At 53.0% G+C, this 21,528-nt stretch overlaps 1 protein-coding gene across 2 annotated transcripts; it reads right to left on the reverse strand.

Moving 5' to 3' along the window:
- Window positions 1-814: 814 nt before the first annotated feature.
- ZBTB4 (zinc finger and BTB domain containing 4) lies at window positions 815-21,289 on the reverse strand. Of its 2 annotated transcripts, none has more exons than XM_066264134.1 (4): window positions 21,128-21,289; window positions 7,494-7,563; window positions 5,977-7,049; window positions 815-5,322 (listed from the first exon to the last, which is right to left on the reverse strand). In XM_066264134.1, exons 3-4 carry the CDS (start codon window positions 7,038-7,040, stop codon window positions 3,393-3,395), a joined length of 2,994 nt encoding a protein of 997 aa, XP_066120231.1. In that variant the 5' UTR covers window positions 7,041-7,049; window positions 7,494-7,563; window positions 21,128-21,289; the 3' UTR covers window positions 815-3,392. The 2 variants fall into 2 exon arrangements, with proteins under 2 accessions (XP_066120231.1, XP_066120232.1); XM_066264135.1 differs by lacking the exon at window positions 21,128-21,289 and adding an exon at window positions 17,613-20,638.
- Window positions 21,290-21,528: the final 239 nt, after the last annotated feature.

Here is a 21,528-nt window from a genome sequence, read left to right on the forward strand (position 1 = left end):
ATAGACATGACCCCATGGTCGCTGGCTTGAGCCCAAAGGTTGCTGGCTTGAGTAAGGGGGTCACTGACTCAGCTGGAGCCCCACAGTCAATGAACTACTAAGGTGCCACAACTATGAGTTGATGCTTCTCATCTCCCTCCTTCCCTGTCTGTCCTCTTGGGAAAAAATTTTTTATTTTTCACCGAGAAATTTGGATTCCTCGCTTCTCTTGAAAAAATTTTTTTAACTATAGTAACACCAATCCTAATTTTGCTATTGGCAGCAGCCTGCTAGAGGTGATTAGTGGCTGCTCACTCTGGTCAGTTCCTCAAAGTGCCCACCTATGTAACCACCTTCACTCAATTTACTTACTCATCCCTCCAGAATACTAGACAAAATACAAGGGAGGGTAGGGAGGACGAGGCGTTGAAGCCACTGGGAGGCTGAGTGGAAAAAGGAAGGTTGCTGTGTCTATTATGGCCATCACATATTTTGAACCTCAGCTTCTTCTCAATTTGGAGAAAGGGTTGCATCTGGTTTAAGGCAAGGCCTTTCTGGAACATGAATATTTTGTTCCTGAAAGGCTGTATGAACTGAACTGAGTTTAATGTTTCTGCCTGGAGGTACATCAAGGTTAGCTTGAGCCTAGTAACTGTAGCTATTACAATGAAGTAGCTAGGGTCAGCAAGTCCTTACACCTACTCAGGTGCTGGAAGTTGTTGCCCTAAGAGGGAGAACAGGGCTACAGCTCCCAAGGATCCCTGTGGAGCAATGTCCCTGTCCAGCCAGACCCACCAGCCACGGAAATAATTGCACCTGGCGTTCCACTGCAGAGCACAGTTTGTTTGTCTTGTTGGTTTATTGGCCTAGAGAGTTGGACACACACACAAATGCGGAGATAAATATTGGTCAGTTTCACTAAATCTCAGTCCTCACTACGTATAGAGCTAGAATCTGTAGAATTCTAAATCTTGCGTGCTGTGGCACAGAACCAGTGGCCTTTTCCACTCCATTATCACCCTCTTCCCAGGGAACATGGGGAAAGAGGGCACAAACTGACAAGACTTGATTTTCCAAAGATTAAGTTGCAAACTCCAAATTTCCAACATCTGCAATTCACAATATTCAGGTCCCCCATAGCTTTTAACCTCCATTTTGCCACATTCTCATTTGTTGCCTAGAACCACCAAATTCTGGAAATTATTTTCCTTAATCATATTAAAAAATAAAAATAAAAGGTCTACAATCTCAGATCTCACAAAATGGTTTTAGAATTTTGACCTTTTCTGAAATTCAAATGCCCTGGTCCATCCTCAACCCCTTGAATCTCCTGTGTCTTTTGCCTCAGAGGGGTTAAGGTTGAGGATACAAGGGGACTATCATCCCATCTGCCTCCTGCCTCCAAGGCCTTCTTCGGTCTCTTGTGGTTCCGCTGTGTGTGTATATAATTTGTACATACATACATATACTGTGTGTGTGTGTGTGTGTGTGTATGTACGTATGTACTTTTATGTACTTTTTTCTCAGTTTTTCTAAAGTGCCAGAAACAAGATTTATGTGGACATTTTAGTTTAGTTTCTGCTGGGTTGTTTGTTTTTTGCATTTTTCCCTGTTTAAAATTTGTTTTCTCCCATAAAAATTGGAACTTGGTACATTCAGTAGGAAAACTCTTCACTCGGACTGTGGCCAAGACCAAGAAAAGTGCAAAGAGACAGAGTAGTGAAGGAGTGACACTCCTCCATGGTTAACATTCAGGAAGCCTGTCTAACCTCCCCCTTTGTATAGTCTGGGAGGGTAAGAGGAGGCAGGAGGATGCTCCTGTTGCCCCCCTCCCCTCATTCACCTCCCTCTAAAAGCCATGATCTTGCCCTTTCAACATCTGTTGAGAGGACAGCCATCTTGGCCCCAGAAAACAGTAGCTGGGGAAAAGGCTGCCATTTTGATGACAGCAACTTCCCCCCCTTTTTAAAACTGTACTCCTCTCATTCCCATGTATCAAATTTGCTCCCCAAAACTGGCTCTCCCCTTGTGAACTCATTTTTTTAGGGGGGAGGTGGGTGGGATGGGAAATGTTCCTTTAATCACAGAGTGGGGAGGCCCAGTTTATCAGAGAATCAGGAGCAAACGTTTCTTCAGCTCCCCACTAGAAGGGAAATAGGGACCCTGACCAGGGTTAACTAGTGCAAATTAGGGATTAGGGACTATTTAAGGTCCCTGCACCCCATCCCTAGGCTGGGATCTTTGGGTGTGGGGAACTGACTCAAAGATGGGGTATAAGGTGCTATTTGGAGGGAAAGTTGGTGAGGATACCCCAAAGCCCACCAAGGGAATAGTATGGTTTCCCCAAAGCCGTCTGAAGTGATTGGTGAGGGAAATGATGCTGGGAAAAATGGGGGTAAAGCTAAGGATGGGAAGTCATGTGCAAATCTTGGGCTTACGCACCCATCCAACCCCCATTATTTTTCTGGCTATTTGGTCTAGTCTGGGAGAAACCATCAGGAAAAAACAGGGAGAAAGTAGATTCTCTTCCCCATCCCATCTGGAGCTCCTCCCTCCTAGCCCCCAAATCTGGTTTAGCCCAGAAGAGGACATACGTAGAAGCAGAAAGAGGTGTGATCTACTCACCTCTTTTGCCATGGAAGAATCTGGGGCTCACTGGATTTGGGGGCAAGATAGAGCCAAGATTGGTGCTGCCCTGGGCTGGGAAAGAAACAGATGGGTAGCCCTCCTCGCCAATACCTCCTTGACCTAGATTGGGAGAGGTCATCTCCAGAGTCTAGCAGTATGAGGAGGAATATGGAAGATCCAAAGGCATGGAAGCCAAGGAAGGCATAGCATCTTAATGTGAAGGAAGGAGGGACACAGAAATCCACCACTGGAAGAATAGAATCCAAAGCCAAGCTCCCAGGTGGGTAGTTGTCAGGTATCACAATGGTCTGGTCCAGGCCCTGGGCCATGAAGAATGGAATGTGCTAGGAAGCATCTGGGCAAGGGCTTGGAGAAAGCTTCAGAATGAGGGGGGATCGTTAGGAGAGATGGTTTCCCCCTAGGTATACGATGAATCAGGGGGGTGGGTTAGACATTCAGAGCTGGTGGGGGCCGTGAGTAGAGATTCATATAAGTATATTGCTCAGTTGCCCCAAGGGCTGGAGAAGGGGATGGGAGCAGGCCCTACCTCTCATGGAGGCCATTCCCTGGAGGAGAACTGAGAGGGGAACCACCAAAGATCCCTTCCCAAGAGATAGGAGAACTACAATCTCACACAAAGCAGCCTGACTCCTGAGCTCCAGGGGCCCCTCAGTCCCTGCACAAGTGTGGAGGGGCTCCCAAGGGACAGGGAGGCCACGGAGCCAGTAGTGGTGGGGGTTCAGGGAGGGTGGCATCTAGTGAAAGGGGAGATCTGGGCCCAGAACTCACCCCACATCTCCCTTCTGGGTTCCCTCAACCCCTGCCCATTCCCCTTCTCCCTTAGGGGGCACTGGCGGAGGAAGAGTTGGAGGGGGTGGAGTTGGGGGCATGGGGGGGACTGCTTGAGGATTGACTGCGTAGCCAAAGACCCCTGGTAGGAAGGGAAGGGCCCCGCCACCCTTCTCATCAGGTAGGACCATGTTAAGAGCCACCGGAAGGGCAGCCAAGTTGCTGAAGTTGTAAGGGTAGGCAGCAAGGAGCTGGGGACCGTAGACGAGTGGGTAGGGCTCAGGGTAGAAGGTGACTTTGGCAGCTCCTATCCCCTCCATCCGGTCCCCCTCCCCAGTCCCCACTGGTCCCTCACTCCCAGGTTTTCCCCTACCACCACCGGGTTCCCGGCCGCTTCCGATCAGAGCCAGTGGAAATTCCTGCACAGGTGGATATGCATAGGTGCCCCCTCCTGCCACCACGGGGGGCTCCTCACCCCCTGAGATGACGGGGTCCTGGAGCGAGGTGGCCTCGGAGGCTTCCTCAGCAGCCGCGCTGCCGCCGCCCGCCTCCCCGCTGGACGAGGAGACTTGCATCTCCTGGGGGGCCTCCTCCTTGACATCCCCGAGTCTGGTGCCAGCGCTACCCTTGGAGTAGGCGATGACAGGCGTGGGGGTGCCCCCAGGCCTCTCAGCAGCATGCCTCTGCCCGTGGCGGCTCAGGGCGGCGGCCGTCTTGCACACCTTGGCGCAGTGAGGACAGGTGAAGCGGGCGGAAGGCCTCCGTCCCGCCCGGGAGCTGTGGGAGCCCCCGCCATGGGCCTCCTGGTGTTTCCGCAGCTTCCTTAGGGTGGCGAACGTTTGGGCACAGTCCCCGCAGCAGTGCCTCCGCTCGGCACAGGCACGCCCCGTGGGGCCCTCGGCGGTGGAGGTCTCCTCCCAGCTCCTGGGTTCCAGCTTCTGCCGCCAGCGCGGCAGCCTGCGGCCTCTCGGCGTCCCGCCGCCCCCGCCGCCTCCTGGCCCTCCAGCTCCGGCCTTGCGCTTGGGCTTGTAGGAGTAGTAGGGCCTCCAGAGCTGATCCTCCTCTCCGGCCTTCGATTCCTCCTGCTCCTCCTCCTCCTCGTCCTCTTCTTCATCCTCCTCCTCACTCTCGTCCACTTCCTCTCCACTCAGCTCCCCAGGATGCAGGTCAGTTTCTGAGATGCGGCGCTTGACAATGGCCTCCTCACCAATTCGCACAGTGATCTGACACAGTGGCGGTGGCACCTGGAGCTGAGGACCCCGACCAGGCCCTGCAGGAGGACCCCCATCACCGCCAATCCCACCAGCTGGCTTGGCCATATAGGTCAGAGTCCTTCCAGCCCGCAGGCTGCGGCCTTTGGCCTCCTCTGTGGCCATGGCGGGCCCCGCGGCTGTGGCTGGGCTGCCTCCTGTGGCTGGGCTGGTCGGTGTGGGTGCAGGCACTGGGGGAGGAGGTGGGTACTCACGCTTTTTGGGAGGTCTTGGGGGAGCAGTGTAAGTGATGACAGAAGCTGCTTGGGCACCTCCTGTGCTGGCCAGCCCACCCCCTCCACCACTACTGCCCCCGTGAACAATGACAGAAGGAGCCGGGTGGGCAAAAGTGATGACGGAGGGCGGTGGGCCAGGCTCTGGGGCAGGTGGGGGACCCGGTGGTGGGCTGACTGGCATTGCTGGAGGGGCCGGTGTGGTGAGGCTTGGAGAAAGAGGAGCCTCGGGGGCTCCCTGGCTGTAGGTCTTGTAGGGTCGCTTGGCTGCCCGCATGGGAAGCAGGCGGTACAGCTTGAGGGTATTGAGCTTGGGCTTATAGCCTCCATTGGGTGTCTTCTCACTGGCTAGGAGGCCTGGGCTAATGCCATGGAAGGCTCGCTGGTGGGTCTTCAGGTTATAGTAAGTGACAAAAGTCTCCCAGCAGAAAATGCACTGGTACCTGGGCCAGGACAGAGGGAACAGGGCAGGGACAGAGCAAGTTGAGTCAGGAGCCCTGAAGCCAGGTACTCAGCTCCCCACACCCTCTACTGCCCTCCACTCGGACTAGACCTTCCTTGGCCACTTGCTCACCCCCTTTCATGCTGCTCAGCCCAGCGTGCCAGCTTCAGGAGGGACACCCGTCCAAGCTCGGTGCCCCCCACGCCAGCTGTGAGATGCTGGGCCTCAGCTGTTCCATTGTGAACTGGGAACAATCACACACCTTGCCTAACTCATAATCCTTCTTTTGAAGCTCCAATGACAGAATGGGAAAATGTCTTATAAACGGGGATACATTATGGAAATACATATTGTAACTACTGGAGGGCATGCCTGCGCTCTCCAGAGTCTTTTCCTGTAAGGGCAACTTTCTCTTTCCTCCTTGGTCTTCTCCGTATCACCACGCCAGGACATAGCACCTAGAGGTGCTAACAAGCATCAGCAGAAGGAACTGGGGCTGAGGGGAGGCAGACAGGTAAGCAACGAAGAGCAGGGAAGCAGGGCCAGTGGTGAGCGGGAATCTCAGGATCTGGGCTCCACACTCTGCCCACTCCCTTCCTTCTCCATGTGGTGCCCGAGAACTGACTGCTGACTTCACTGCCCCCCCAACACTCACCTGCGCTCCCCGGTGTGCCACACCTCGTGCTTGGTGCGGTACTCGGCCAGGGCAAACACCTTCTCACAGTAGCGGCAGGGGTACTTCCTCCGCCAGGAGTGGACATTGCTGTGCCGCTTCAGGCTGGACAGGGTCACGTAGGAACGCTCACAGGCTGCGCACACGTACAGCACGTGGCCACCTACTACCTTCACCACGTGCTCTGGGCCACCTCTGAAGCCCACTGTAGGGGGCAGGGCAGAGGCATCCACTCCTGTGGGGCCACTAGGGCCAGAGCCCCCAGCTCCCAGCCCTGCAGAACCCCTAGTGCTGACCCCCCTGCGGCACTGTGCCTCATGGGTCTGTAGCCTTTTGGGATGAATAAAGCTTTTTCCACATCGAGGACAGGGGAGAGGCCGTCGGGAAATGAGGGGCTGCGAGTCAGGGGCCTGAGCCTCAGCCCTGTCATTCTGCCACTCCCTCGCTGGCGTAGGCCCAGGCCTAAAGCTATCCTCTTCAGACTGCGAGGTGGCCATGGGGACTGGGGCAGGAGGCACCCAGGCATCGCCTCCCTCCCCCAGGCCTTGCAGGCGGGAGATGCCCAGGCGCCGCCCCAGAGCCCCGATCTCTGCCACAGCTGCCCCATCCCCTCCGCCATCAGGCAGGGCAAGCCGGGCACTGTAGATGAAGTTGAGGACATCAGAGAAGGCAGCTGCTGGGACCCCTGGCAGCTCTAGGACCCGGGGTGGGGACGAAGTGGGGGGCGAGGCTGGAGGGGGAGAAGAGGAGGAAGAAGAGGAGGAAGAGGAGGAGGAAGAAGAGGAAGAAGAGGAGGCAGCTGTGGTGGTGGCAGGGTTAGGGGCTGAGCCCCCAATAACTGGTGGGAGGGGCAGTGGCGCTGAAGCAAGCAGGGCCTCTCTAAAGAAGGGACTAGAAGCAGCCAGGACGCTTCGGTGAGCAGGGAACTTGGTATCTCCGGCTATGAGGGTAACATCACAGAAGAGGCCACGGAGCCGCTGCTCATTGAGCTGACGCAGGACAGCTGGGGCGTGGGATGGGTCGGTCACCTCTGCTGGTGGGGGCATGGCGCCAGCCTAGACAGAAGAGAAAAAGACAGGGGAGACTCTCAGAGGCTAGGCAGAGGGCTGAGGCCTCTAAAATCACAGAGGTGAGCTGGGAGGAGTCAGATGTTGTTGGTCAGAGATTAGTAGAATGCTGACTAACTTCCGATCACAGAAGTCAAGGGTTAACCTCAGCCACCCATGTCTAGCCAGCATCCAATACCAGTATGCCAAACATCTGGAGCTGGAAGATGCCAGGAATAACTCAGGTCTTGGTGGAGGTCAAAGGTTAAAACCTTCAAAGTCACAGACTAGAGAAGTAAGCAATGGACACCTCTCCTGCACTGGGAGAAAAAAAGCCCCCACAACTACTGATGACCATTTCTCAAAACTCTCAGCCTCAACAAAATGGCTGCCCAGGCTGGCCTGCAGCCTCAGATCCAATTTTTCCTAGCTATACACCTCTTACCATCTCACCTGAGAGCACAGCCAACATGGAGCAGAATGGGGGTGGCTCAGCAAGTCCCTTCTGCCTGGCCTCTTCCCTCTGTGAAGAAACAGAAACCATGTCCTCAGTAAGGGGACTGGGAAGGAAGGGACCCCAGGAGGTTGGGGGTATACAGTGCTCAGTGACCCAGAGGAGGACACTTGGGCTGCTCTGCCAACCCTGACCCTCCCAGGAGCCTTTGTCAGATTATTTGCTTAGCCATATCCAATCAGACCTAGGAGGTCACACAGATTATTGCAGCCTTGTTCTGCTGTCCCGCAGACGTACAGGAACAAGATAGTTTGCATATTCCCAATTCACCTCAAAACAGACAGCAGCTTAGTTCAGTCCTGTAGGTCCAGGGAAGCCTGCTGGATCACTCTCAAGCCCTCTGGGCCGGTTTTGGAGCTCAAAGGGAATCAAACATTTACATATTGTCTTTTTTACATTGGTCTCATTTACATACCAAAATGGATTTGCTTTAGATTTTTTTATTGGACCACGCTGCTAGATATTCAAATTAGGTAAAGACCTCCTCTCACAAGTGCCAGCCCCATTAATCTTTGAGGGGATTTCTGGCTCAGATGCCAGGAGACCACCAGAGACCACAATTCATACACAAGTGCTCAGCTTACTCCAGTCTCTGGAGGGCACTGGAAAGGCCACCAGCTTGGGGGTGAGGACACTTGGGTCCCACTCCTTACTCTGAGAGGGAGGCTTTAGTGCTTTGGTTTAAAAATGGGGGGACAGAAATAACCCCCATCTCACCTCTTTCTGGGGGGGCTCATCCAAAAGGACTAGTAGGAACCCAAAGGCGGGTTGTGGCAATCACTGCATAGAAGACACCTCACAGCCATGCTCCCTGCACACAGCAAGGCTTGGGGGACAGTTTCCAACTGAAGATCTGAGTTCGAGAGCCATACAGTGTCTTAGCCACAGTCACCCAGAGCTGATAACAGCTGGGGCCTGTTCACAGAGCCCGGCCTGCTGACCCGACAGCAGAGCTCTCGGCCCCTCTCAGCCCCTCTCGTCTACGCTCCACGGAACCTGGGAGCACTCTCCTTCTGAATGCCCTGGGCCATACATGTTTCTGCGGTGTCCTGCATCCAGAGTTCTTCATACAGCCCCACTCCCAAAAACCCTTCTTTTCTTGCCTGACCAGGAGGTGGCGCAGTGGATAGAGCGTCAGACTGGGATGCTAAGAAACCAAGTTCGAGACCCCAAGGTCACCAGCTTGAGCACGGGCTCATCTGGTTTGAGCAAAGCTCACCAGCTTGGACCCAAGGTTGCTGGCTCGAGCAAGGGGTTACTTGGTCTGCTGAAGGCCCACGGTCAAGGCACATATGAGAAAGCAATCAATGAACAACTAAGGTGTCGCAACAAAAAGCTAATGATTGATGCTTCTCATTTTTCTCCGTTCCTGTCTGTCCCTATCTATCCCTCTTTCTGACTCTCTCTGTCTCTGTAAAAACAAAAAAAAACAAAAAAAAAGAAAACCCTTCTTTTCTCATTTAGTAGTCATACTATCTGCATTAAAAAGCCTTCCTGGCTGACCAGGGAATGGCGCAGTGGATAGAGCATCAGACTGGGACGCGGAGGATCCAGGTCCAAAACCTCAAGGTCGCCGGCTTGAGTGCAGGCTCATCAGGTTTGAGCAAAAGCTCACCAGCTGGAGCCCAAGGTCACTGGCTTGAGCAAGGGGTCACTCGATCTGCTGTAGCCCCCGGTCAAGGCACACATGAGAAAGCAATCAGTGAACAACTAAGGTGCTGCAAGAAAGAATTGATGCTTCTCATCTCTCTCCCTTTCTGTCTGTCTGTCCCTATCTGTCCCTCTGTCTCTGTCACACACACAAAAAAAGTCCTTCCCTCCACAGCCCCTTTCAATTTCCCAAAAGACTGTTCTGATTCCCAAAGAAGCAGGAAAGTGATATACGGGTGATAATGCGAAAGTTCAACAGCCCGGATGGCCAGGCACATACCTGGGTCAGTACTACCCTGCCAGGTGCTGGATTGCAGATGGGTCTGGTTGTAAAGTGAGGAAAGAGAGCGCTTCTTCCCATGACAGCCACCAGCCCACTGGGACCCCCAAGAGTCAGTGCTTTACTTGCACTACCTCATTTACTCCTTTCCTCTTCACTACCCTAAAGGTAGAAGTTAGTGTCCCTATTTTATTCTTTTTTTTTTTTAAGTGAGAGGAGGAAAGATAGAGAGACAGACTCTCATATGCACTCTGACTTGGATCTACTTGGTAACCCTCGTCTGGGGCCGTTGCTCAAATCAACCCAACTATCCTCCCCGCCTGGGGCCAAAGTTCAAACAATCGAGGCTCTGGCTGAGGAGGAGGAGGAGAGAAAGAAGGTGGAGAAAGAGGGGAAGAGAAGCAGATGGTAGCTTCTCATGTGTGCCAACTGGGGATCAAACCCAGGACACATCTGTATGCCGGTCAACGCTCTATCCACTGAACAAACCAGCTAGGGCCAGCTTCCCCGTTTTAAAATGACCAATTGAGGCTCAGAGGTGCTAGGTCAGGGGTCGGGAACCTATGGCTCACGAGCCAGATGTGGCTCTTTTAATGGCTGCATCTGGCTCACAGACAAATCTTTAATTAAAAAAATAACATTAAAAATATAAAACAGGGCCCTGGCCGGTTGGCTCAGTGGTAGAGCGTCGGCCTGGCATGCAGAAGTCCCGGATTCGATTCCCGGTCAGGGCACACAGGAGAAGTGCCCATCTGCTTCTCCAACCCTCCCCCTCTCCTTCCTCTCTGTCTCTCTCTTCCCCTCCGGCAGCCAAGGCTCCACTGGAGCAAAGTTGGCCCAGGCGCTGAGGATGGCTCTGTGACCTCTGCCTCAGGTGCTAGAATGGCTCTGGTCGCAACATAGCGACGCCCTGGATGGGCAGAGCATCGCCCCCTGGTGGGCAGAGCGTCTCCCCCTGGTGGGCGTGCCGGGTGGATCCCGGTTGGGCGCATGCGGGAGTCTGTCTGTCTCTCCCCATTTCCAGCTTCAGAAAAATACAAGAAAAAACCCCAAAACCATAAAAATATAAAACAGGCCCTGGCCAGTTGGCTCAGTGGTAGAGCGTCAGCCTGGCGTGCAGGAGTCCTGGGTTCGATTCCCAGCCAGGGCACACAGGAGAAGCGCCCATCTGCTTCTCCACCCCTCCCCCTCTCCTTCCTCTCTGTCCCTCTCTTCCCCTCCCGCAGCTGAGGCTCCATTGGAGCAAAGATTGCCCGGGCGCTGGGGATGGCTCTGTGGCCTCTGCCTCTGGCGCTAGAATGGCTCTGGATGCAACAGAGCGATGCCCCAGAGGGGCAGAACATCGCCCCCTGGTGGGCATGCCAGGTGGATCCCGGTCGGGCGCATGCGGAGTCTGTCTGACTGCCTCCCCGTTTCCAGCTTTGGAAAAATGAAAATAAATAAATAAAATAAAAAAATAAAACAGGCCCTGGCCAGTTGGCTCAGTGGTAGAGCGTCAGCCTGGCATGTAGGAGTTCGGGGTTCGATTCCCGGCCAGGGCACACAGGAGAAGCACCCATCTGCTTCTCCACCCCTCCCCCTCTCCTTCCTCTCTGTCTCTCTCTTCCCCTCTCGCAGCCAAGGCTCCATTGGAGCAAAGTTGGCCCAGGCGCTAAGGGTGGCTCTGTGGCCTCTGCCTCAGGCGCTAGAATGGCTCTGGTTGCAACAGAGCAATGCCCCAGATGGGCAGAGCATCGCACCGTGGTGGGCATGCTGGGTGGATCCCGGTCTGGTGCATGCGGGAGTCTGTCTGACTGCCTTCCCTTTTCCAACTTCAGAAAAATACAAAAATAAATAAATAAATAAAAAGGAAAAAAAATAAAACATTTTCATGTATTACAATCCATTCATTTCCTACCACTCATGTTCATGGTTGTGGGTGGCTGGAGCCAATCACAGCTGTCCTCTGGGACACCACCAAATTTTTATTAGATAATGTGTAAGGTACACGGGTCGTTGTATGGCTCTCACGAAATGATATTTTAAAATATGTGGTGTTCATGGCTCTCTCAGCCAAAAAGTTTCACGACCCCTGTGCTAGGTGAATCACCCAAGAACATGACCAGTTTGTAGCAGGGCTGGGATCTGATCCCAGAAAGTTTGGCTCTAAAGCCTGTGTTCTTGATTATACCATATCATGGTGAAGCGCTTATTTATAGCTATGATACTGAGATATAACAGGAATATATATATGTTTTGTTTTGTTTTTTTGTTGTTTTTTTTTACAGAGGCAGAGATAGACAGGGACAGACAGACAGGAACGGAGAGAGATGAGAAGCATCAATCATCAGTTTCTCGTTGCGCGTTTCGACTTCTTAGTTGTTTATTGATTGCTTTCTCACATATGCCTTGACCGTGGGCCTTCAGCAGACCGAGTAACCCCCTGCTGGAGCCAGCGACCTTGGGTCCAAGCTGGTGAGCTCTTTGCTCAAGCCAGATGAGCCTGCACTCAAGCTGGCGACCTCGGGGTCTCGAACCTGGGTCCTTCCGCATCCCGGTCCGACGCTCTATCCACTGCGCCACCACCTGGTCAGGCTACATATGTATTTTTAAAATAAAATTTATTTTGCCTGACCTGTGGTGGCACAGTGGATAAAGCGTCCACTTGGCAATGCTGGGGTTGCCGGTTCAAAACCCTGGGCTTGCCTGGTCAAGGCACGTGTGGGAGTTGATGCTTCCAGCTCCTCCCCTCATCTCTCTCTGTCTTTCCTCTCTCTCTCTCTGTCTCTCCCTCTCCTCTCTAAAATGAATAAATAAAAAAAAATAAAAAATAAAATAAAATAAAATTTATTTTAAGGAGAGAGACAGGAAGGGAGAGTGAGAAGGAGGAGAGAGAGCAAGAAGCATCAACTCATAGTTGCTTCACTTTAGTTATTCAATGATTGCTTCTCATTTGTGCTTTGACTGGGGGTGTGGGGGGTTGAGACAGTTGAGACAGTAACCCCTTGCTCAAGCCAGTGACCTTGGGCTTCAAGTTGGTGGCCTTTGGGATCAAGCCAGCAAAATTGGCAACATGTCAATGATCCTGCCACCAAGCCAACAACCTCACTGCTGGTAGACTTCTGGATGGGGTGGTCCCTGGGAAGACCAATCATGATTAAAAGCTTGGAACTTTCAGCCCTGCCCACCCACCCCCAACCTCTGGGGAGGGAAGAGGGACTGGAGACTGAATTAAAGATCAATCAGGCTCTGGCTGGTTGGCTCGGTGGTAGAGCGTTGGCCTGGTGTGCAGGAGTCCCGGTTTTGATTCCCGGCCAGGGCACACAGGAGAAGCGCCCATCTGCTTCTCCACCCCTCCCCCTCTCTGTCTCTCTCTTCTCCTCCCGCACCGAGGCTCCATTGGAGCAAAGATGGCCTGGGCACTGGGGATGGCTCCTTGGCCTCTGCCCCAGGCGCTAGAGTGGCTCTGGTCACGACAGAGCGATGCCCTGGAGGGGCAGAGCATCGCCCCCTGGTGGGCGTGCCGGGTGGATCCCAGTCGGGCGCATGAGGGAGTCTGTCTGACTGTCTATCCCCGTTTCCAGCTTCAGAAAAATACAAAAAAAAAAAAAAAAAAAAAAAAAGGTCACTCATGCCTACATAGTGAAGCCTCCACAAAAGTTCAAAACTATGGGGTCAACAGAGCTTCCAGATTAGGAAACACATCTATATGCTGGGAGGATGGCATACCCCAACTATGGAGACAGAATTCTGCTCTTGTGCTCAGGACCCTTCCAGACCTTGTCCTTTGTACCTCTTTATTGGCTGTTCATCTATATCGGGGTCCCCAAACTTTTTACACAGGAGGCCAATTCACTGTCCCTCAGACCATTGGAGGGCCGGACTATAAAAAACTATGAACAAATCCCTATGCACACTCCACGTATCTTATTTTAAAGTAAAAAAACAAAACGGGCCTGACCTGTGGTGGTGCAGTGGGTAAAGTGTCAACCTGGGAATGCTGAGGTCTCTGGTTCAAAACCCTGGGCTCTCCTGGTCAAGGTACATATGGGAGTTGATGCTTCCTGACCCTCCCTCCCTTCTCTCTCTCTCCTTTCTCTAAAAATGAATAAATAAAATATATATTAAAAAAAACAGGAATAAATACAATATTTAAAATAAAGAACAAGTAGCCTGACCAGGCGGTGGCGCAGTGGATAGAGCATCGGACTGGGATGCAGAGGACCCAGGTTCGAGACCCCAAGGTCGCCAGCTTGAGCGTGGGCTCATCTGGTTTGAGCTAAAGCCCACCAGCTTGAACCCAAGGTCGCTGGCTCGAGCAAGGGGTTACTCAGTCTGCTGAAGGCCTGCGGTCAAGGCACATATGAGAAAGCAATCAATGAACAACTAAGGTGTTGCAACGTGCAATGAAAAACTAATGATTGATGCTTCTCATCTCTCTCTGTTCCTGTCTGTCCCTTTCTATCCCTCTCTCTAACTCACTCTCTGTCTCTGTAATAAATAAGTAAATAGCCTGACCTGTGGTGGCGCAGTGGATAAAGCGGCGACCTGGAATGCTGAGGTCGCCGGTTCGAAACTCTGGGCCTGCCTGGTCAAGGCACATATGGGAGTTGATGCTTCCTGCTCCTTCCTTCTCTCTCTCTCTCTCTCTCTCTCTCTCTCTCCTGTCTAAAATGAATAAATAGGCCCTGGCTGGTTGGCTCAGTGGTAGAGCATCAGCCTGGCGTGCAGGAGTCCCGGGTTCGATTCCCAGCCAGGGCACATAGGAGAAGTGCCCATCTGCTTCTCCACCCCTCCCCCTCTCCTTCCTCTCTGTCTCTCTCTTCCCCTCCCGCAGCCGAGGCTCCACTGGAGCAAAAGATGGCCCAGGCGCTGGGGATGGTTCCTTGGCCTCTGCCCCAGGCGCTAGAGTGGCTCTGGTAGCGACAGAGCAACGCCCTGGATGGGCAGAGCATCGACCCCTGGTGGGCGTGTAGGGTGGATCCCGGTTGGGCGCATGCGGGAGTCAGTCTGACTGCCTCCCCGTTTCCAGCTTCAGAAAAATACAAAAAAAAAAAAAAAAAAAAAAAAAGAATAAAGTCTTTAAAAAATTTTTTTAAATAGGGCCTGACCTGTGGTGGCGCAGTGGGATAAAGCGTCGACCTGGAACACTGAGGTTGCCGGTTCGAAACCCTGGGCTTGCCTGGTCAAGGCACATATGGGAGTTGATGCTTCCTGCTCCTCCCCCTTCTCTCTCTCTCCCCTCTCTCTAAAAATCAATTAAAAAATCAATAAAAAAAATTTTTTTTAATAAATAAAATTTAAAAAGAAAGAAAGAAAGAACAAGTAAATTTAAATCAACAAACTAACCAGTATTTCAATGGGAACTATGGGTGCTTTTGGCTAATGAGATGGTCAATGCCCAGTCCCATATTTGTCACTGCTAGCTGTAACAAGTGATATGACGCGCTTCCTGAGCCGTTATGCGTGTGTCCCGCGTCACCGGAAGTAGTACTGTACGAGTACGTGAGTGACACCTCGCTTTGCGGCGCCGCCACATACAGTGCTCCTCTCACTGACCATCAATGAAAGAGGTGCCCCTTCTGGAAGTGAGGCAGGGGCCAGATAAATGGCCACAGGGGGCTGCATGCGGCCCATGGGCGTAGTTTGGGGACCCCTGATCTATATTATCATATTCTTTATTATAGAATCAGTAAACATAAGTATGTCCCCAGTTCAATCAGCCATTCCAGTGAATTATCAAATCTGCGGATCTGTCCCTCCATCTCTGTCTCTGACACACACACACAAAAAAGGCCTCCTCCACAGTCCATTTCAATTTCCCAGAAGACTGTTCTGATTCCCAAAGAAGCAGGAAGGTGACAAAAATCTCTCCCAATTTATAGCTGGTCAATCAGAAGTATAGGAGGCCTGGATTTGCAACTGACATCTGAAGTGGGGCAGTCTTGTGGGCCTGAGCCCTTAACCTGTGGGATGTGACACTGTCTCCAGGTAGGGTTAGAATTGAATTAAATTGTACGACACCCACCTAGTGTCAGGGCATTGGTCAGTGTGGAGAAAACCCACACATCTGATGTGAGAAGTAACGTTTATAGAAAAAGTTGTGTTTTTCTTTCAAGAGCATCAATGAATGCCCTCATAGCCCATATGTTAAAATGAGAGGTAGGCCCTTCCTCCAAGAAGTAGCAGCCTTGCACAAGTTAGCGAAGGAAAGTTTCAATTTCACCCCTTGGCCGGGCCTGCCCACCTGTACAACCATAAAGGCATGGTGCCTACTGAGACATGGCTGTGTGCTGACTGCCAAGATACTTGGACAAGGCCTATTGAGGCGCCTTAGAAACAGAGAAGTCCAAAGCCCTTAGAGATCACCTAGAATCATCATAATCATGGTATTTGTAGTTGCAATTTGTGAAATACTTATTATCTACCAAGTACAGAGCTAAGCATTTTATCTGCATCATCTCAACACTCAAAAGGACCATCACAGGGCAGGGGCTATCATCAACCCACCGTACAGATGAATAAACTGAGGCTTTCAATACTCGATAAACTCTTCACTTTCAGGTAGAGAGAACAGAGTTGCACGGTGATTTGCCCTGGGTTTCATTGCTAACCAAGTTTGAACACAGCTCTTCTGAGTTAAATTGCCCCACCACTGGCTGCTGCTTAGGAGAGGTGAAGACAATAGCTATGTGACCCTGGGCGTTACTTAACCTCTTTGTATCTTCGTTTCCTTGTCTACAAGGTGGAGATAATGACAAGTTCCTTCGTAGGGTTACTATAAAGAATAAATGAGCTAGTAACTGGTAGTGCCTAGAAGAGTGCCTGGTACACAGTAAATGCTCAGTAAGTGCTAGCTCTTATTATCATCTTGGAACTCAGTCCCGGAAAATAGTGGAAGGAAGTGGTGAAGAAAAAGAGGCAGAAATCAGGCTTCATGGTAGGTTTGGTGGCTCTGTGGTTTTTAGTTTTTGTTTTTACTGTTTCTCTCTTCTTGACCGGCCGTGTGATCTCAGAAGTGTGACTGAGGTGGGGATCCGAGCACTGCCACCAGACACGCTCCACCTTTTGCTGTTCCCTGTCTGGAATGTTTTCTCAGACAGCTTCATGCCTTGCTGCCCTACCTCCATTAAGCCTAGACTCAAAAGTCACCTTCCCTCCGAGGCCTTCTCTGGTCGCCTCCTGATTTCCCAAACTTCCTATCCCTCTCCCTGACTTTATTTTTCTCCTTGGCACTGAGTAAAACATATTGCTCATTTATTTCTAGAATGTAACCTCTAACGGAGGGAAAGTTTTTTGTCTGCTTTGTTCACTGCTATCCCTAAACAGTGTCTGGGGAGGTAAAAAAAAAAAAAAAAAAAAAAATTAGCCTTGGCTGGGTAGCTCGGTTAGAGCGTCGTCATGACACACCAAGGTTGCAGGTGTGGTCCTCAGTCAGGGCACATGCAAGAGTCAACCAATGAGTGTATAAATAAGGGGAACAGTGAATCAATGTTTCTCTCTAAAATCAATAAATTAAGGAAAGGTGTTTTTTTTTTATTACAGAGACAGAGAGAGAGTCAGAGAGAGGGATAGATAGGGACAGACAGGAACAGAGAGAGATGAGAAGCATCAATCATCAGTTTTTCGTTGCAACACCTTAGTTGTTCATTGATTGCTTTCCTCATATGTGCCTTGACTGCGGGACTTCAGCAGACCGAGTAACCCCTTGCTCAAGCCAGCGACCTTGGGTCCAAGTTGATGAGTTTTGCTTAAACCAGATGAGCCCGCGCTCAAGCTGGCGACCTCGGGGGTCTCGAACCTGGGTCCTCCGCATCCCAGTCCGATGCTCTATCCACTGCACCACCGCCTGGTCAGGCAAGGAAAGTTTTGGTGAATGCATAGACCTGCTTTCTTCAAAGTCTGCCTGCTGTCTGCCTGTCCTCAGGGAGGAAGCCATCCTCAGTGCCAGACTGACATGACCAGGGGCTGGGATGGTCAGTGTACCTTGACGGCTTCGGGGAGCTCAGACCTTGCCTGTTAAAATTCCAGGGCTTTACATGCATTGCCTCGTTTAATGATTTTCCCCAAACCACCACCCAAAGTTGGTATTTATATTACCCCAGTTTTATAAATAAGGAAACTGAGGCTCACAGAGGGGTGGATATACCTTGTTCAAGGTCACACAGCTCATGAGTAGCAGAGTCAAAATTCAAATCCAGGCCTGTGTGGATCCAGATGCTGTCTTTCCCTCCACCACACTGTGGACCATGCCCTGAGGGGGCCTATGGCCAGCCGGCAGGTTGCAGAAGTCAACACACAAGGTCTCATGTGTTAAACGCTGTGTCGTGTCTGACTCTGTCCTTTCCTTTGCTCCGCACACCCAGCAGTCACCAAGTCTGATAAAATCCTCAGTCCAGCTTGGGAATGACTCTGGATGCCTTCCCCTCAATCCACCTCCAGCCCCCAAACTAGCTCCGGGCTTTGTTAACACTCCCGTGGTCTAAGGCCATGGCCTCCCACCCATTCACCCTCTTCTAGGCTTTCACCCAGCCTTCCTCTCACTGAAGGTCATGCCCCAGTGCAGCTCAATGGTATTACTCCTCGTCTCAGAACCCTTCGCTGGTCCCCACTCCAGAATCAAGTTCAGATTCCTCAACCAGGCATTCAGTCAGTTTCCAATCTTCCTTTCTAACTTTACCTTGGGGTAGTCATCCTTCAAGCAGCTGGTGTGCTGTCCAACCTCAACACATCCCTTTCTTACATGCCTTTGCCTATGCTGGTCCTCCTCTCAGAAATGCAAGCCTTCTCCAACCTCTTCTCCAAAGCCCTCCAACGTGTTAAGATCAGACTCAAATGCCACCTCCCTCTTGGCTCTCCCTGACCCACAGGACAAGGACAATCTCTCCTTCACCTGGCTCATCAACACTTTTGCCTCTATGGCCAGCACCCAGGAGCAGATATTTAGCTCAGTCCCCAGGCTAAGACTCCCTGAGTTACCAAGCATATGGGTCTTCTGAAATGGACTGGTGCAGAGACTAAGTTATACAGAAACTGGGGAGAAGTGTGTGCACAGAGAGGCCCACAGAAAGCTTCAGAGGGCAGCAGACAGCATAGGAGAGCATAGGATCTGTGTTCAAATTCGGTTGTGTTTCAAATATGGCTTCACCTCTTACTACCTAAGTGGCTTTAGGCAAATTACTTCTTTAGGCCTCAGCTGTCTCATCTGAAAACCAGAGGTAATTAGAATACCTGCTTCCATGGGGCACTGGGAAGACTAAATGAGTAATCGTATGTAAAAACAGAACAGGGCCTGTACAAGTAAGTGCTAAATAAGTGTTTACTGCTATCCTTATTAGCTGAGCCCCAACAGGGGCTCAACACTGGCAGAGGGCTGACAGTTGTTGGCGCAAGGACAGTGCCCAAAGTGTAACTACTTTCCAAGTCCATTTCCCACGTGCTACTTGCTCACAACCTTGTTGGAAGATAGGCAGGGCAGGCAATTAGCCCCATTTTACTGGTCAGGAACTGAGGCTCCCTCAGGAAAAGCGCCCGTGAAGAAGCAGTAGGGCCAGAACCCCTCAGTTCTGGTCTTGTCTCCTTGCCCTCTACCAGGCGGTGGTGCACCTGCTGGGCAGGCCTCTCCCAGCGCCTAGCCACCCGTCCACGCAGTGGGCCCCAGCCATAGTGCCTGCCGCCTTCCTGCGACGTGTGTATCCACCCTCCTGGCCAGCTTCAGCCCAGCCCCCCGTGGTGTGTGCACTCGGAATAAACACACACACATCTATAGAAGTGCCCAGGCCCCAGAGGTGGGGAAAACCTGCTCGGAGGAATCTGCCTCGTGAGCGAATTCAGACCCTATCAGTCACAGGAGCTGCCCTGTGTGCGTCACAGAAGACATGGAAAAGCAGTGATACCGGCAAGGGGGGCAGAGGGTGAAGCAAGAGGAGCAGGCTGAAAACTTCGTGTTTCTTTTTTCCATTTCAGTGACAAGAGTCACACCCGACCTTTACGTAAACATGACCAAGGAGCCGCTCTGTCCAAGCTCAGTTTCCTCGCGGCCGCCAGGACTCTCCTCCCAGTGACCCTGACATGTTGGGCAGGCCAGCAAGACGCACGCTCACGGACCCTGCACAAAGACGAGCTGGGCCACCCAGACAACACCCGAGCCTCTGGCCTGCTCCCCTTCGTCTGCCCCGCATTTATCTCCCTGCCTTCTTCCTAACATAGCCCCCCACACACAGCAGCCCCACACAGTTAGCTATTTAAACACACAAAAGACAGGCACGCACACACAGCTAGCGGCTGATCTCTCCAGGCTGAGGCCCACATGCCCTTGTCACGCCACCTCCCTCCCCGCAAGTGTTTTCTGAGCAGCTTGCCTCCCAGCCCAACAGCACGGACAGGCTCCCCACAAACAATGTCACAAAAGAATCCCTTGGAGAATGTTGCACGAACACAACCTTCCCTTCACTAGGCTGCCAACAATCCCATAAACATAACCTGTACGTTCCACCCAGAAGCCCCCACACCAGTGCCAGCTGCTCTACAGGTACCTGAGACACACCCTAGGCTTTCTCGAGACCCACATGATAGGTGGTACCCGAGTTCTAGGTGCACCTCACTCACACCCGCCCCACGCAACTGGCTTGTCACACAGACACAGAAACCCATCCAGCAGGGTCATCCTCATCCGGACTGGACCACTCCTCCGGAGCACAGAAATGGGACCCAGAAGTGACACCTTCCTACTGAAAGGTAAACAACTGCCCCCTCCAAATAGGCACATACACCCTGCACTCTCTGTCCAGAGCACTTACACCAGCTCTCTGCGCAGAAAACAACAGTTCATAAATAGTTCATGTGTGCAGTAGGTAGAAGAAAACACATGCTGGTATAAAACATGCCCAGAACCTCACATCTAACAAACTCTGCATATACTGTAGACCTTTCTTGGAATGTGAACCTGTCACCCAAAGCCACAGGGCCACCTGTAATTCTGCCCCACAACACTGGACACCCCACCATCTGGCTTTCTGTCCCCATGGCGGAGGGAGGGCCCTACACAGACCCCGGGCTGCCAGACCAGCAAACAGTGGTGCGCAGCAGAGGTTTACCTTGCCCCACAACACAGCAGGAGACACACAGTCTCCAGGACTCACAGCCACAACCCTGCCCCGACGGCGCAGTGGCTCCGGAGCCCCTTCTGGTCCTGCGCACCCCGCACACCCTAACTCTGGGGCGCTCTGTGGCCCACCCCTCCCCCTCTCTGCCTGGCTTCTACGCCATCGCCCTCCCAGCAGCTAGCAGCTCCGGCCGGAGCTCACACCCGCCCAACCCTACCCCTAACCTGCCCCAGAAGGGGAGGGGGGCATTTCGGCTGCAAAATTAACCTTTCAAAAGGGGAGTGAGGGCGACCCCTTCCCGGCCCTCTACGATCGCACCTCCCCCCGCCGCCGCTGGGTCGTGCGCCGGACTAGGACCCCTCAGTCTCCCCCTAGCGCCGCGCGCGCCTGGGGGCGGGGCCAGGCTCAGCCCCCAACCCCGAAGCCCCCAGGTCAACCCCAAAGGGTAGCGGTCCCGCGCGGGACGCGACCAGGGTCCCCGCGGCACTGGGCAGCGGGGAGGGGGCCCGGCTTTTGGCTCCGGTCCGCCCTGGTCCTGTCCGGTTCGCCCGGGGCCCACCTGACTGCGATGGCGCCGCGTCCGCCAGGCCCGGCTCATCACCGTGGCCGCCCCCGGCCGCTCCTGTTTCGCCCGCCTCCAGCTCCGGCTCCGGCTCCGGCCCCCCCAACGCCCGGCCCCGGCCCGGCCCCGCAGTCGCCGCCGCCGCCGCCGCCGCTGACATCATCGGCCCCCCCCAACCCCGGTCCTACCCCCACCCCCACCCCCGGAAACAGTCCCCCCCAGCGCCGCCGCCGCGGCCGAGAGGAGGCCGGCGTAGCGCAGCCGATTCCGACACAAGGCTCCAGGCTCCGGGCTCCGGTACGGCCGAGGGCGCCCGACGGCCTTCGCCCGGACGGATCTCGGGAGGGGAAAGGCTGAGCGCAGGGCAGCAAGACGGACGGACATCCAGCGGGGCGCGG

Source organism: Saccopteryx bilineata, chromosome 2, assembly GCF_036850765.1.
Source record: "Saccopteryx bilineata isolate mSacBil1 chromosome 2, mSacBil1_pri_phased_curated, whole genome shotgun sequence".
NCBI classification, from domain to species: domain Eukaryota; kingdom Metazoa; phylum Chordata; class Mammalia; order Chiroptera; family Emballonuridae; genus Saccopteryx; species Saccopteryx bilineata.

Bases quoted from the DNA above. Each gene is read 5' to 3' on its own strand.
- ZBTB4 (XM_066264134.1), bottom strand. From the start codon at position 7,040: ATGCCCCCACCAGCAGAGGTGACCGACCCATCCCACGCCCCAGCTGTC. The intron at 5,323-5,976 runs GTGAGTGTTGGG...GTCCTGGCCCAG, and splicing joins TGGCACACCGGGGAGCGCAG to GTACCAGTGCATTTTCTGCT.